We start from the raw sequence: 18,267 nt of genomic DNA on the forward strand, positions 1-18,267 counted from the left end.
ACACCAGGTAAGATTATAGCAAAGTTTTTATGCTTGGCAAGGATTGTGACTCAAGTTTTCTTCAAATCACTAAATAATTATATATTTATTTAACGTCGACTTCTTTTTTTTATAAATACATTTTACTTTTGCAATAACTGTACATAAATGAGTTGCAAAATTGTGAACACACATGTACATTCCAATTTTACCAAAACTAAATTCGCATTATAATAGATTGAATTCAGTGTCAAAACTACTTAAAATAACGATGTAATTGATTCAAATCAGAAAGAGGCAGTCGCCCACACCAAGTTAAAACTGGAGATCTAAAGGCTGATTACTAAGCTTAATTGTGCATGTACTTTTAACCCATCCAATTTTCTTTGTAATATATCCTGAGTTTTTTGCTTAAAACAAAACAAATCTTGCATCAATCTGCTTTCCACACCATTAAGTAAGCTACAAGTGGCTATTGATGTAAATCAAATGTGGGGAGGCAAACTTATTTATTTCCAGTAAAAAGATGACACATATTCTCACTAAGTTCAGTTGATGACATCATGAAAAGTAGAAAGTGGAAAAAAATAACCCAGGGCTGTTAATTTACTTACTGTTTTAATATCCTGTCAAGACCTCAAACAACAAGATCTTTATTTAAAATAACTATGCTGCAATATATTGAATATATCATGAATATAGCAACAAATAAGTGATGCAAACTACCCCTGGTTGGGTGTGACAGGTAACAAAACGATCTACAGGCACCAGAAACAGTGACATTGAAGTGTGTGTGGTTGGCTCCGTGATTTTCTGAGAAAACTGATATGACATTTGCTCTGGGAAACAGGGCTTAATGCATGTAAAGAAAGTGTTGTCCCAGATTAGCCTTTGCAGTCTGCACAGGCTTATCAGGTTCGAAACTTTCTGCCTAAATGAATGTTCAATTAAAAGCGAATTCCTTCAACAAAACAAGAGCTGTAACCATATGATGACATATGCCCCCTATAAACGCTTTGATAGAAGTTATGAGCATTTTTCCAAACCTAAACGCAGATTTCAAAACCTAAATGCGGACCCTAAGTTCAAGGTCAAGGTCACAGAGGATAAATTGTTGGTGCACATGGAAAGGCCTTGTCCATATACACATGCATACCAAATATGAAGGTTATATCTCAAGGGACATAGAAGTTATGAGCATTTTTCCAAAACTAAACGCAGATTTCAAAACCTAAACATGGACCCTAAGTTCAAGATCAAGGTCACAGGGGTGAAAAAATTCGTGCGTATGGAAAGGCCTTGTCCATATACACATGCATACCGAATATGAAGGTTAGGTCTCAAGGGACATAGAAGTTATCAGCATTTTTCGAAACCTGAACGCAGATTTCGAAACTCAAACGCGGACCCTAAGTTCAAGGTCAAGGTCACAGGGGTAAAAATTTGTGTGCGTATGGAAAGGCCTTGTCCATATACACATGCATACCAAATATGAAGGTTATATCTCAAGGGACAGAGAAGTTATGAGCATTTTGAGAAACCTAAACGCAGATTTTGAAACCTTAACGCAGACCCTTACTTCAAGGTCAAGGTCACAGGGGTAAAAATTTGGGTGCGTATGGAAAGGCCTTGTCCATATACACATGCATACCAAATATGAAGGTTAAATCTCAAGGGACATAGAAGTAATGAGCATTTTTCTAAACCTAAACGCAGATTTCGAAACCTAAACGCGGACCCTAAGTTGAACGTCAAGGTTACAGGGGTCAAAACTTATATGCCTATGGAAAGGCCTTGTCTATATACACATGCATATCAAATATGAAGGTTATATCTCAAGGGGCATAGAAGTTATGAGCATTTTGAGAAACCTAAACGCAAAGTGTGACAGTAGGACAGACGGACGGACGGTCCGATCACTATATGCCCTCCTTCGGGGGCATAAAAATACCATACAAGCAGAAAGTGTTGTCCCTAATTAGCCAGTACAGACTGCACAGGTTAATCTGGGATGACACTGTACGCAAAAAACATTAAGCACAGTTTTTTGTGAGTGAGGCTTATATGTTCTCTATACAAGAAGTATTAAAAGACCGAATGCTGTGGCAACTATGATAAAAATGTGCGTTTGAAATAGAGTGTTGTGTACACATAGGTCTAGGCCAGTGTGACAGGCATTGATAGAGTGTGTACACATAGGTCTAGGCCAGTGTGACAGGCATTGATAGAGTGTGTACACATAGGTCCAGGCCGGTGTGACAGGCATTGATAGTGTGTGTACACATAGGTCAATTATCAAGATATACCACTCCTATTGTTGCAGATTGTATATTGTAAGTACATGTAGTATGGAAAGTATGCAGAGTAAAATATCTACTTAACCTATTTTTAAACCTACCAATGTGGTGGATATTGACTAATCATTGGACATTGAAATGTGAAGATTAGGACAATAGTGCAGCTATGCCATCTCTGTAAGCTTCTATACTAAATGTCAGAATCACTCGAAAGTAAAACATGTAGATTTTGATTTCATTGCACAAGTAAATAAGAATAGCAAACCTTTGAATAGTAGATTTCAAAGCATCGTGTAAACTTCCAGCTAAAGTAATGAACATCCCTCTGGATGAGATCACTTTGTTGTCGACCTTCGGAAACTGGTAAACAATGTCTTCCTGAAACAATGGATTCAACAAATAAAGTACTTTTGTTAATGCCTTACTCATGATGTCATGTGTCAATATCATGGCAAAGGTGTAAAATTCCACTTGCCCGCTCGCTATGGTGTGTCAACCATGCCGTCGGGCAAGCTTGATTTGTCTAATGCTCGTTCGACAATGCAAGAGCATTTTCCATGTACATTTTCTACAAAATCTTAAAGCCTTTTTTTTTTAAAGGCAACTTCACAGTACCTTTGTATTTTTTCTTAAATAAACACTTGATAGTACCAGAAATTTTGCATGGAAAATGCCAAAATAAAACTTGTTTCTATTTATAGCAATTATTGTGCGCTTTCATGACTAATTCTCTAGATATGCAAAAGGATGCAACTGTTTTCAAGCAGTGTTTACTGACAAAATATGCAAAAAGTCACTTGTAAATTGTATAGATTTATAAATTATTATAATGCACATTGTGTCTGTCTGCACTTAAAATGAACATGAAAATCATTATCAGTTAATGTACTTGGAAGCAAACGACAAAACATAATTTGATTTACTTACCATTCAAGCCCTTGTACATGTTAGTAAAGATTTCCTAGGGGCAAATTGCAATTTTCATTCACTAGTGCAAAAGGGCGAGAACCGTTTTGGGGAATTTTTAAGCCGATGTATTGTATGTTGCCAGAGTACATAGATAGGAGTGCTTGAGGCAAGAGCCATAGTAAGTCTATACATTTGAATACTGAAAATAAAAACAAGCGCTACAAATCAGCCACATTTTACATTATATGGAAAACAAGAAAATCTCTGAAACTGATGGATGCTTCTTGATAATGCTCTTTATCAATATTTGGGTTTATTGTGCGAAAGCGAAAACTAGTTTTGTTCAAGGGGCAATAACTCCCTGAAAACTCACTTGAGTAACACTACATGACAAAATGCCCATGTCCGCCCTGTAGGGTCACTGCATATAAAGTCAGGTCAAATTTGGATCATTAGTTCCTGCCATCTGACACAGAAACATTCATTAGAAAATGTCATATTATTGTTCAGGGCTAATTTTATCTCGAACATTTTTTAGGAGTGGAACAACCTGACAATAAGTCCATTTCCACACTAAAAGGAAAGAGCATACAAAGTTTCATCAGATCCTGATTGGAAGTTCCTCAAATCTAACGCAGAAACTAAAAATCCATTCTAGAATGACATACTGATTATCAAAGGACGATAACTCCCTGAAAATTCATTTGACCGAAACAACCAGACGAAAATAAGCATGTCCAAGATTATAGGGATGCTTCACATCTAGTTTGATCAAACTTTAAACCATTAGTATCAAAATTTCATAAAAAATAGAAATCCGGGCACTATTAGGCTGATATTATATTTTTTATTTGGTCATACTCCCAAGAGCAAAAAAACGTTTTTCCCTGATCAAGTCTAAAAATTCCTCATTGCTGATTTGACTTTTTGATAATTAGTTATCAAGAGGATCAGTCTAGATATGAAGAGGTTTGAAGTTGTAATCATTTTGCAGATTTTACCTTTTTCCCAATTTAGAGAATGATTAATTTCCCATTTCACTGGTATAGATCAAAGTTCCAAAAACCGATGATAAACAAGGTGAGCAATCTTAGGCCTTGGTTGTTAAATTCAAATCATAGTAATCAGTTTAGCTTACCTTAGCCTGCATGTTGTCTGAGTTGATACCCTCCAACGACAAATACATAGCTCCATAAAACGGTACAATGTTCTGTGCTGTGACTTCATGGCTGGTCCTGTGGTTATTGGAGCCTGTGATAAGCTCAGTGAGTCGGTGAGCACTGCTGGGTATACTGTCTTTTTTAACTATTGGAATTTTTTCTGTCTTTGTTTTTTCAGACGGGCGAATAAGTAATTTGGCCTGGAAAATGAAAATATATAAAAACAAGGGACAAAATTGTCACAAAACCAGGTTTTCATTGTGAAAAAAAATCTGATAAAGGGAGAAAACTCAAACTGAACTTTTGAAATGAACAAACAAAATTAACCCCCTTTGTAAGTTTGTTTTTAAAAAAAATCTATTTTTAGTCGTGGCGACCTTGACATTGGAGATATTGACGTGATACTTTCGTGCGACACACTGTCCCATGATGGTGAACAAATGTGCCAAATGATTTTAAAATCTCACAATGAATGACATAGTTATGGCCAGGACAAGCTCATTTATGGCCATTTTTGACCTTTGAACTCAAAGTGTGACCTTGACCTTGGAGATATCGACGTAATTATTTCGCGCGACACACCGTCCAATGATGGTGAACAAATGTGCCAAATGATTTTAAAATCTGACAATTAACGACATAGTTATGGCCCGGACAAGCTTGTTCCGCCCGCCCGCCCGCCAGCCAGCCAGCCAGCCAGCCAGCCCGCCTGCATTCGCCAATCTAATAACCAGTTTTTTCCTTCTGAAAACCTGGTTAATAATAAAACCATTGTATTTTAATAATTTATTAATACAGCAAGACTATCATAAATTATTCACACAACAAACAATATGCAATTATCATGACTGTCATCATTTGCAGGTATCACATTAAATTTATCAAGAAGTGTTAATTTAAAGGCTCATGAAAGGTGACACATCCAATTATTATACATATAAACTGGTCTATTTTTTACCGCATTTCAGTTCCTCTTGCATAAAAAATTATAATAACACAGCTTAGGTGAAACGTTACGAAGAATTATTGAAGATATACCTGTTTCATAATTGGAAAAAATGTTTACAACTTTGAAACTAACGTGGGGTGTAGCCTCAAAGCGGAGACGTATCCTAAAAATAGCCGAAAGACAATTCAATTTAAATTCTATTTTAAACAACTTTTTACCAGCAGAAAGTAAATTATTACATCAATACAACGTTTTAACCATTTAGAAGAGACCTACTTTGTGAGTGATACCGGAAAACGTTGAAAATCAACGATATATTTTTTTACCTGAGTCACCGGAGCGCTTGCTCTATCCCGAGTAAACAGCGATGTAAATAAACTGATTGTTTTTTTTGTTTTTTTTGTTAACACAATTGACTTGGAGGACACTGTATTTTGAGCTCAAAACAAGTTGTATAGCTCATTTTTTATGGTAATGTCCAATAGCATATATATATATATATATATATATATATATATATATATATATATATATATATATTGTTTTTTGATAACCTTTATAAATAAAATATGCAAAAAATATGCAAAAATCTGTAATAATTACGGATCGTCACCTTTTATGAGCCTTTAAGATGATATCATTAATAAGAAAGGTGCACAGTTGAACAGAATGCATAATCATAATAACATTATAGTTATATTACCAGATACCTGTATTGTTTATAACTCTTGCTATTCAGCAAATTGTTATGTCATTCTCGACTAAGCTTTCACTAGGAAGAGTGCATTTTTGTAACTTGACCGTTCACGGGCATACAATAAGCTGCCCATGTTAACCCATTTATGCCAAGCGTCTAGAAAAAAAGGCCTTGGCAAACAGCGTAGACCCAGATGAGACGCCGCATGATGCGGCGTCTCATCAGGGTCTGCACTGTTTGCTTTAAGAAATTTCTGTAAGAAATATTCCAAATATAGAAATAAATATACTAGACATCCCTAATTTTGGAAATAAATTGATCCAATTTAGAAGGATGGGAGAGTCCACTAGGCATAAATGGGTTAAACACACAAAATGAAGGCAACACAACCTGTCTCTGAAACTGCAGTGTGGACAGCAAACTTGCCAGGTTGTCCCACGTCACTCTCTGTTCATTGATAGATAGCAGGCAGTCGCCTATAAAAATGAAAAAGCAAGGTCTTTTTGTTAACCCTTTGCATGCTGGGATATTTGTCGTCTGCTAAATTGGTGTCTGCTGAATTTCTAAAATCATCATATTCTTCACTTTTTTTCAAAGACCTATATCAAAATAGCAAACAGTTTGGATCCTGATCAGACGCCACGTTTTGTGGCGTCTGATCTGGATCCAAACTGTTTGCAAAGGCCTTTACAATTCGGTTCCAGCGCTACAAGGGTTAAGATGAAAACAAATCATTGCCTATATGCATGCTCTCATTGTAGTCAATGTTCACTGACCATGACTCTGATTGTATAGTGTCTGACTGTCTTAATGTTAATTGACCAGTCGCCAAAGTATCGATCGCTCCGCCCACATTTTTCGATCAGCCAATCAGATATCGATTTTTCACACACCCCTCAGCAACGCTTATCTGGCCGCCATTTTGTCCGACAAACAAAGCTTGTTGTACATATGGAATGGACTTAATTTTTTAAAAGTTTACACAGATTTTATATCAAATGCATGATCATTACTGTTCGATCATTATTCAAAATTGTAGGTGCTATACATACTTTATAAAAGGTTATTATTTTATCTTTATTTCTTGAACATATGAACGAGTAATGAGAAAACAAACACAATAAATAGTTTAACCACACCAGGTGTGTGTTCTATAAAATGTGTTATACCGTTTGATGCACAATATTATTAAGCAGTTTGGGCAACATAATAATTGCCACACGTGCTTATTAATCTCAGCGTAATTGTCGATGATTAATAAATAACAGTATGTTGCGTGGATCTCAGAATGAAGGAACATTAAGGCATTGTTAGGTACTGTACACAAGAATAGAAAACTATTTAATTACTTAAATGATTTCCAATTATATATTTATTTTCTGTGGATCAGAAACAAGGGAAATCATTATAAATTGTTAACTTAAATATTGTTTTTACTAAAGTAAAAACAACAAAAAGGTGACTTCAACGCGGCTTAGCCAGCTTAAAGCGACTTCAAGTGTAAAATGTACGGCTTATAATACAACAACAACATTTCTAATACAACATATATTGATACGGCGAGAAACGTGAAAATTGCAATTAACATATAAGGGCCATCTTGTTATAAATAAGCAAATGCATAATATGCTAAATGTATTCAATTCAAATGTTCGTGAACAGCACGGTAATACCAACATTTCATTTTTTGATAGTGAAATGTAACAGGTTCGCATTAAACATAAATGAAATAAAATGCATATTAGACTATCTGTTAATGAAACCACGAAATAACCTGTATTAAATTATGGTTACAATCAAAATTTAATTTATATCTAAATTAAAAAAATCTGTGTCTTTTTAAAAATAACACAATAAAACAAAGATCTAAACATTTTTAATAAACAAAAAAACAATCATGATATGGATATGTCATTTGCATTTAATAAAATATTTTCAAAATTATATATGAATAGCCAACGGGTTCACTGTCAGACGATTGAATACAAGTTCAAAATCAATATGAAATAAATGCTCATTTTTACAACGGATTTTTCATCAACTCCCTATATAATATGTATAAGAAACGTTTCTGCCGTTAACTCATTTATTTTGATTACGCCATTTCTCTCTAAAGTATTTATGATTTTATTAACGTTTTACAAAGCAGTTTAGTTTAGTGTGCGGCTTTAATAATTTATATTATAGAGAAGAGCATAATACATCATTACAAATATAGAATTTCCCTCACGTAATCCGCTATTATTGCGATCTGCTTGTCGGAGTTTTCTAATCACTAGACCACGTGACTATGTGGGCGGAGCGATCGATAATTTGGCGACTGGTCAATTACATCTAAATCAAGAAGACTAATTGACCATATCAAGCATCTCAATTTCTTAATGTCAATAACCGTATTTACTCAAGTTTTCAGACACTTTTTTTGCCAAAATAATTATTTTTCCTGACTACATTTTCTAACATACGGGTTTTCTTCCATAATTAATTACTCTGATTTTTCGGACAGTTTATTTTGTATTGCTATTTTACCAGAATTCAACCCTGTTGCTCTTCTCTGGGGACAATTTTATAATGCAGTATAAATCACATTTGCATTATTAGGTGAGTAATTATGCATACCGGTAATAGACAATTGTTTTGCCCAGCAGCTTAACATGAAACATATATAAAAGTAATTTATATAAAAGATGTGGTATTTAACAAGCACGTGACATTATTAGTTGAAACAATTGATGCTTTACACAATGCATACCCTTAAACGATCATCAAAGCAATATTTTTATACTGTCTCTACATTTTCAATTGCCTGTTTGTCTCTAAATTTTTGGACACCTGTACTTGTTAAAAAAAAAAATATCTAAATTTTCGGATACGAACAAAATAAATATTTTTAAGTGTCTAAAACAGTATTTACGGTACATCTTTATTAAGAAGACTAAATTACCCTATACAAATAGTATAACTTTTACTCTGTGCAAAAATGCTTATTTCCTTAAATGGAATAATACAGTGAATGCATATTATAAGTGAATTCAGGCAACATTGCACATAATTGAACAAAATATATAACTTACCAACTTTAATCGATGAGTATCTCGCACACACGCCATTCGGAAGAATGCTTCTGATTTTTACCATTTTGTCCTTCTTTCTCTGCCTGACATTTGTACTTGTTCCTGTATGACCAGGAACAAATCCAAGAATGTATTCACAAAGTTCTACAGTTGAATTTGTTTCATTTTGTAATTTCTTCGGTTTTAATTTAACAACAACTTCCAATCTATTTTTTGGCAGGCAACCCCTGTGTTGTTCACTTCTGTTGTCATTATCGTTCACTAGTGACAACATGTCTGTTGGTTGTAAAGTAAGTGTTTGAAATGTCTCGTTCTGAGAGAAATACTGAATTTTATGACTGTCAAACCCCAGATGCCTGTTGTCTTCTTCTGTAAAATAGCTGTTGATATCAGTTAAATCATGTGCCACATCAAATTCATTAGACTCATCTCTGGGATTCCTTTTAGACTGAAACAATATGTCAATGTCCTCTTCAAACTGTCGAAAAGCTGCTTGTTGATTGAGTTGAGTTTTTTGCTGTGTCGCACAATGTGAAGAACTTGTATAGTTTACAAAACAATCAGCAAACTCTGCAAGCTCATTTGGGGGTATTAAGTCTCCAGTGTTAAGCACAGAGTGTGCTTCGTTGTCAGTCCCATATCCAGTATCATCTGTCCCACAGTCACTGCATAGACTCACCTTCTCACTTGGCAGGGGTTGGGTGAACAATTCAACGGAATTTTCAAGATGCAGCTCAAATATTTCACCATTCTTGTTCACCTTTGTCAACCATTTTGATGGATCTTTGAGGATGCTGAGAAAGAAGAATTATTAAAGTAATAATCGTGGAAAAAGATGTTACTGTAATAAAAATTAAACAGCAAACAAGTGGGCCAAAAAGGTTTTAATTTCTGAATAGGAATCAGTTGTCTTATAAAATGAACTATTACCATTACCTACACTACGAATAGTGTTGATTTGATCTCACGTATAAAACAGTTCTGATATATTGGGAGTTTCAAGATAGGGCATTCAATAATTTTATTGGGATGCATGCCCATTTTAGGCCAAAAACTGACAAAAAACATGTGAGCTGGACACTTAAATTGTTCATATTCTCAATTTGTAGCAGAGTCTATTTATTATCATTTTCATAAACATAAATAATCTGTTTATCAAGATTATAATAACATGAATTAAATTACTTATCCATACGTGTTTACAAGCACACTGTTGTATTTCAATAAATGTTGATTATAATCATTGTTATAAAAAGGTACAATATTCGTTAATACCGTAAATAAATAAATATCGGGTTATTTTTTTTTATTATTTTCAAACCTGATGTAAAGACTTGAGTCGTAATGTCTTAGGCTATCCGAAATAACACTACCGAAATTAATGCCAATATACGTAAAGTTTTATTACATGGCCGCTATTCATAAATAGCTGCACAAGCCAGAGTGTGGTATCTTTAATTCAGAACAAAATAGCATTCGTTTTACGTGAAACTTACGTTAGGTTGTCACAAATATATTTAAAACTGCATCAGTACTTCAATTGATATTGTTGTTTCTAAGTTGTTGTTGTTGTTGTTGTTGCGTCGTTGACACTTATTATTTATTTAGGAATGTTATCGTCGTTTTCGTCTCAGGTGCTATTGTAACGTTTCTTCTTAATATCGCTACTTCATATTTGGGAAGCCCTTATGTGTATTTGTTATCTGTTCGTGTTCGTCTTTTTGACCATTGTTAGGTTGTTAGTTTTTGAAATAGAAACACATCAGACTGTTTACCAAATATTAGTTGTAAAAGTCGTTTGTAAATATTTAGTTCTTCTTGAATGCTCTGAGCTTTTATAAGTACATACGTACAGCTCATAGCGACCCGGATGGTCAATATAAGTGTGTCAGTGAATGCCATTACTTGTTAGATTTTAACCACAGAACTATAAAGCTTCATGACTATTACTTTAAAATATCAAGACAAACGGTTAATGGCATTCACTGACACACTAAAAAACGAAACGTCCTTTTAAACAAGATTTTCTTGACAAGTTTCATGAACATGTGAAAATATACAGTTTCAGAATTAATTTTCGCACTGTTTATTAACTTCTTTAACATCGCTGATTTTATTATTTGCCGTAAGACAAATATTTCCGCATTATGGTAAGATAATCTCAGGGACCTATACAAACAAATTAACAGGTCAAAAGAGTTAGTTTAAATGTGGTTAATGGCCAATTATCTGCAACGCATCTTGCTACCAGTTGTTTATAAAAAATATATATTATATTCGACATTTTACGTGACTGGTGAGTTCTCTTAGTCGAAATGATCCCAGCATTGCTCGAACCAGTGTCCTTTGGATCGTAAACCTCTTGCTCAAACCACTCAACTATTCAGGTTGTTGTGTTACCAGTCATTGTATACGTGATATAAATCATTCACGTGTTGTAACAAAATTTTAATGAACACAACAGAATCATTTTAAATTAGTAAATCGTTTGTAGCGGTTTATAATTTTACCAAATTCAAATTATGACATTTCATAAACGAAGGTGTATTGACAGAGCCGCTCCTCGTCATTATAGTAGAGCCGGTATTTCACCACCGGGTTTATTTAGTTCTTTAATTTTTGAATCTGCAAAAAAAGTTGGAGAGTTTGTCATTTCGACAATCTGTGAACTAGTCATTTTACCAGTTATTGGATTCAGAGTTTCAAGTGTTCGTGGTCTTAAGGACGATCCTGTTTGTTCGCATGTCCTCGTGAACGAGTTCCGAGTTAAAATTAACACCAGCTAACAAACGCATACCATGGTAACATCTAGATCTAAATGTGTCTTCCATTTTATAAAGAGTTTTTTATTATTTCAGAGAGTATGATGTTTTATTTGAAAATGGCCGTTAAATTCTGCAAAAGTATCAACTGATAATTTAATCATTAGTTTGTTAAAAAACTTAAACTTAAAAAAATGATATTTGAATGAGGAGTTGTCATCTAAACGCATTCTCAAGTGTTTGTGTGTTTTTTTTCTTCAGGATATTGTTTTATTCTTAGTCTTTAGGACTTTGCTAAACGCATGTCTGGCCTCCCATTGTGTTCTCTGTCGTGAGTTTGATTAATTTGATTTCAATACGCAATTGATCTTTTGCAACAAAATGGAAAACAACGTCAATATCTGAAAACATTATCAATGGGACGACACGAACACAACTATGGTATGCACTACTTATTTTAAAGGGGGCTGGGGGTATTTTCGTGTTTTACCCCCCCCCCCCCATTTAGCGCATAATGTTTTATTTAAATTATTTGAGAGTTTAATATTTTTGATAAGATTCTTTGGCGGGTAAATCTGTTTATATTTTCATATTAACTATTATTATTATTAACATATTAATACGCATGTCCAAGGAAGGTACTATGCCAGTACTCGTGGATAGATTTGTACAGTATTTAGAAGTCCTCTCCAAATTATAATTTTAAATGATGCTTTCTGACGCTATTTACCTTTTATTGAGAATAACGTTAACTCCATCAAAATCAGCCGAGCTCAAACTTTGGACGAGAGGTACCCGTAATCCAAACATATCTGAGTCGAATCTAGCGTAAAAAACATGTCAACACGTGCCGATTTGACGGCCAAAATTGTCGATGTATGTTCGCATTCTATAATATCACACTAAAACAGGCAGGATTAATGCTTCCTCCCCAGTTTTCATTCATTGCGTTAATCCTCGTTTGAAAGCACGTCTGTTGTAGTGTTATCCAACAGATTAGTTTAAATCCACAATACAAAATACGGTTTAATCTTCGTGCATTAGACTAAACGTGTATCATGCCCCATAATCTTCAACGTCACTCGTACAAACGTACAGACTTCTGAAAATAAAAATTCAAAATATTAGCAATCAATTAATAAATTAATCTGTGCATGAAGATTGTATTTTCACGAAAATAGCTCTTCAAAAATCATACATAAACACGTATCCGTACCGACAAATTTGCAGATCGCGAAACGACGAAATATTTCGTTGATGCACCAACAAGCGGTGATTTAGACTAAATAAATCTACATCAGTATGAGGCGTCACCTTTGGCTGTGTGTTCTTACAAAACAATAAAGCTGATCAAGCGAGCGAGGTTAAAGTGTCACCTATCGATACATGTGATTACTTAATTCATCTCCTCGCGGCGATCATGGTAGGTCTGAGCCGTTAGCGGACATGGTTCAACGTTCACCGCAAGTCATTTGCTGCGTTCAATAGCCTTATACATTGATTGGTCTATGTATCGCCATATATTTGAGACGCATTCTGGGAAAACAGATCTTAATGATTTTAACTCAATCGTCTATTAGCACAGGCTTATGAAGGACGACACTTTCCGCTTAAACTGTATTTTCGTCTAGAAGATACTTTCTACAAACGAAAAAATATATGGAAACCGGAAAGTGTCGACCCTGATAAGCAAGTGCGGACTCCACAGGCTAATCGAGAACGACACTTTAGACACATGCATTAAGCACAGTTTTCCCAGAACGCACCTCATTTGACATTAGTAGTCCAAGTAAAAGGACGTAACCCGTTGGATTGTGTGATATTTATGTATGCGTAGAATCCATACTACTAGAACAACGAATAACCAACCTTAGGCTATATCATTTAAATAAACTTAACAACCAGCGTTCAAAGAGGAAGATTTTTTGTTTAACCCATTTATGCCTAGCGTCTAGAAAAAAGAACTTGGCAAACAGCGTAGACCCAGATGAGATGCCGCATAATGCGGCGTCTCATCAGGGTCTGCGCTGTTTGCTTAAAGGAATTTCTGTAAGAAATATGTTCTAAATATAGAAATAAATATACTAGACATCCCTAATTTTGGAAATAAATTGATCCAATTTAGAAGGATTCCACTAGGCATAAATGGGTTAACATTATGATATAATGCTGTGCTCTTCATGCAGAGTTAGACCGTAAGTGTCCCGTGCGAAGTGGGAGGGTAATGTTTACCGCAAACGACAAATCGACTATAAACCCTTTTATCCTTTGTTCGGTATATAAAATATGTTAATGCGGAAACACGATTAAACATTTTAATGTTAAGTACACCAACGTTAACCATCACATACATTCATTGAAATGTTGCTGAGAGAATTATAAATTGATTAATTGGGCCGACGTACGACGGGTAAATGGTCATGGGCGCGATTTGTGCGCCCTTTGATCCATTCAGAAGGGGTCTGTGAATCGTGACGGGAATCTGAATGGAATTATATAAGCACACTTTCATATTTACTGGCCGCATGCGAAATAATATAATGAAAATACAAAACGATCCAATACGAGCATTGTCGGTGACCGAGTTAATGTAGGAGTAGGAACTAGATCTCCACAAGCTTCATTAACCTAGATTAACCCATTTATGCATAGTGGACTCTCCCATCCTTCTAAATTGGATCAAGTTATTTCCGAAATAAGGGAGGTCAAGTATATTTATTTCTATATTTAGAATATTTCTCACAGAAATTCATTTAAACAAACAGCACAGACCCTGATGAGACGCCGCATCATGCGGCGTCTCATCTGGGTCTACGCTGTTTGCCAAGGCCTTTTTTCTAGACGCTAGGCATAGATGGGTTAAGTTAGTTCAAGTTATGGTAGGATGCAGATCTTAGTTTTCAAGTATTTCTGTAACCTAAGCAACCACTATTTTGGTCTTACGAAAAAAATGGAAATACGTACATATTCTCCATATGGCCCGCAATCTACATGTCCAGTTGCATCAACCTACCTTACGTTCGTTTTAAATTGTCGCAGGTTCCGGATTGTAGTTTTAATGTGTTTCTGTGCCAATCGCATGAGATTTTTGTTCTCACAAGATCAAGATTATGACGGACAAAAAACACGGACCCAAGGTCACACTGAAAGACTGGGATTTAACTTCTTGTCCCTTTCCATTGCGGTTACACCAATACGGAACTAAAGAAGTATTTCGGTTATAAAGCTGTGACTAAACATCTTAAAGTTCTTTTGGTTTTTAGTTTTTACGCTCGCTACCTATGCCTATTGCACTATTCCAACCAACATCGTTATCAGAATAAATTAATACCACAAACAAATTAATACCACAAACCAAAGAAACTCCACTATAATATGATATATGGTGCGTTATTTAATACGGACAAGCAAGCACATAGCGCGAGAAAAGTAACTCTTACATTTAATGAGGCAACTTAACATCAGCAAAAGAAACATATGTTGGCATGTTTGCAAAGCTATTGTAAAATTTTCAGGTGGTCACACAGTCAGTCAAAAATTGTTTACACATCTAACACAAAACAAACACTACAAAGCAAACACAATAATCAGCAACGACCTTTGAAGTCTTACAAGTAATCCGAGCGGATTACGTTCCACAATTGCTCTTGAATTAAACAGAGCACCATTTTCACGTATGTTTAAACAGCCTAATAAACTCGAGTTTATCAAATGTTTGAAAATCGATTATGGCTACTCGAATGGACAAAGCTAAACAAACGAAGTCGCCCTGCCTTGTGAGACTTGTCCACGGCGAGAAGACCTACAAGATCCGTCTTACTACCCAGTGCAAATGAACATTAACATGAAAATTACCAGCCTGCGCAGTCGAACAATCTGAAGCTTTGTTGTTCGTTACTTAGTTCACAGATCCTTGCGGACGAGGAAGCTTCTGACCAGACGTACTGCGCGACCGAGAATGCTGACCTGGGACTAGAACGGCCCGTATGGGGTAAGACCCACTTTTGCATGACGCGGGTCATATTGTCTGTACGGACTGCAACTAATTTTATTGTCAGGAGAGAAACCTGGTGCGTATTTCATTATATTTTTGACAAAGAATACGTCGTCTGTTGTTTTTTCCTTTCTCAAACCTTTAACTGCAAGTCGCATTTGTATGTTAACCCATTTATGCCTAGTTGACTCTCCCATCCTTCTAAATTGGATCAATTTATTTCCAAAATTAGGGATTTCTAGAATACTTATTTTTTTTTTTTAGAATATGTCTTACAGAAATTTCTTTAAGCAAACAGCGCAGACCCTGATGAGACGCCGCATCATGCGGCGTCTCATCTTGGTCTACGCTGTTTGCCAAGGCCTTTTTTTCTAGACGCTAGGCATTTGTATGTTAATCGCTTGCTCAGGAAGAGCCCTTTATTTTCGTCAGTTGGATGTATTTCTTATTATTAAGTATCAAGTATGTGGTAAAATGGTCGTATGACGTTATTACCAAAAAATGTGGTAACAGTGAACCTAAACACAGACATTGATACCATGTCGACAATAATGATATTTATATAAAAAAAATCATACTTTACTTGTGTTTCACGCGAAACGTTAGAAAAATCATCCGCACATAAATACGATAATTCCTGTCTAAAAATACATGAGTTTCGTTCACTTAGATGCGACTTTTCCTAACTGAGACGTCCAAATGTTCCTTTTGTCCGCTATATATTTATTACTTCGCAAGAAATTTACGTTTATCTACAATATTTGCATCTGCCACCCTTTGCAATGTCTATTCAATAACACAGCAATTTGTTGCGTCTTATTTTACACGGCGTTTTTGTTTCTTCATGCATGAAACTTCATGTTTAATGTGAATATCACAATAAAAGCAAACTATTTTGAACATTCATGCGCTTATAATTTAATCTTCAATGGATCCTGAATGAGTTTCTCTATATTTTATATAGGATGGTTTATATAAACGTTATGCAAAAAATACGAAGTCATACATACAAATTTTCTCTAAAAGGCGCGTCATTAATGCGATATCCACGTGAGCTAGCTGGAGAAAAAATGGAATGGAAAAAATAAGCCATATGAACGTGTTTTCGACTGTACCCTTGGGTGAACATTTTGATTGGATAATAAACTATTTAAGACAATTTTCGATTGCGATTTGTTGTTGTTTTTATAGCGTGGGAATCAATCCATAATTGTTTGAAATGCGCGAATTTGAACGAACTCGTTGTTAATTGACTGATATGGCGCAACACAATTAATCTATGAGTCGTGTTCTGATAAAACTGGGCATAATGCATGTGCATAAAGTGTCGTAAACTTTCCGCTTTTATGGTATTTTTCGTTTAAAGAAAGTCCATTGTTACCAAAAATCTTGTTTAGGCGGAAAGTGTCGTCCCTGATTAGCCTGTGCTTTACGCACATGCATTAAGCCCATTTTTCACAGAATAAGACACATATAAACATTCAAACAATAAAAGAACATATAACTGCCATTACTATGAAAAGTATATTTTACACACAGTTTCGGATCTAATTTTCGCGTTGTTTATTAGGTTGTTTAACAACGTTGATTCTTGCCATTTAGACAAATATTTCTTTTTAATGAAATTATAACATGCATGTATGTTATAGTTATAAAACGCACTCACAGTATCCACAAAACTTCACATCCACGATATAAACGAATTGTACAACAAATAGTTCGTAAACACTTAAATGTGTTTCTATTTAAAATCTTAAAGAAAACATTTCATAATGCTTCTCTATTGTCGTTCATTATTCTTGTCCAAATAGATAAGCGACCCTTATTACATACGTTCCATTGTTATGCTAACCAATTACATACAATTATTGCGGGTTTGACATGTTATTTTACCCAACAATTATTTCGGTTCTAATAAGTTTAAATAGCAGCGATATTGTTTCGTTCAAATACCAGTGAATACACTATTAAACCTAAACTACCACTTTCCTTCAGTGTCATCATCTTCGATCAATACTAGAAAAAAAGTATATACATTCATAACAATCTTGTAATACCTTCACGAGTGCTCCGCATTCATTGTAACAGAAAAAATCCACATTCAAGTCCATCACCGGTAGCATAATTATGTTACTTCATTTGAAACGTTTTCTGTGTATGAGGCCTGTTATCTCCTATCTGGCTGATTACGTACACTTTCCATTTCAATCCATTGATTGACAAAACTCCAATTGACAGCTGCGAGTAGCGCTGAATTCAATGTCGAGGTGTCTCGGTCGGTGTCTTCGGTATGCGTATTTACACTGGCATTCAATCATAATCGCTTAAACCCGGTAATACAGTTGGAACATTTGTATCAAAATTTAATAATACGATTCAGAAAAAACACACATTGACTTCTCATGCTGTTTTTTTTTGTTATTCGTAAAATTGATACTCGAAACAA

General features: G+C 35.0%; 1 protein-coding gene across 1 annotated transcript in view; it reads right to left on the reverse strand.

Moving 5' to 3' along the window:
* LOC127878992 (protein inturned-like) overlaps positions 1-18,040 on the reverse strand; it is a 40,315-nt gene extending 22,275 nt beyond the window's left edge. Inside the window, exons 1-6 of the mRNA XM_052425571.1 lie at positions 17,879-18,040; positions 12,558-12,929; positions 9,066-9,859; positions 6,382-6,467; positions 4,324-4,545; positions 2,542-2,654 (exon numbers count right to left, since the gene is read on the reverse strand). Of these exons, the coding sequence (XP_052281531.1) occupies positions 2,542-2,654; positions 4,324-4,545; positions 6,382-6,467; positions 9,066-9,859; positions 12,558-12,637 (1,295 nt within the window). The 5' untranslated portion in view covers positions 12,638-12,929; positions 17,879-18,040. The remainder of the gene's footprint in view (positions 1-2,541; positions 2,655-4,323; positions 4,546-6,381; positions 6,468-9,065; positions 9,860-12,557; positions 12,930-17,878) is intronic.
* Positions 18,041-18,267: the final 227 nt, after the last annotated feature.

Source organism: Dreissena polymorpha, chromosome 4, assembly GCF_020536995.1.
Source record: "Dreissena polymorpha isolate Duluth1 chromosome 4, UMN_Dpol_1.0, whole genome shotgun sequence".
Lineage (NCBI taxonomy): Eukaryota > Metazoa > Mollusca > Bivalvia > Myida > Dreissenidae > Dreissena > Dreissena polymorpha.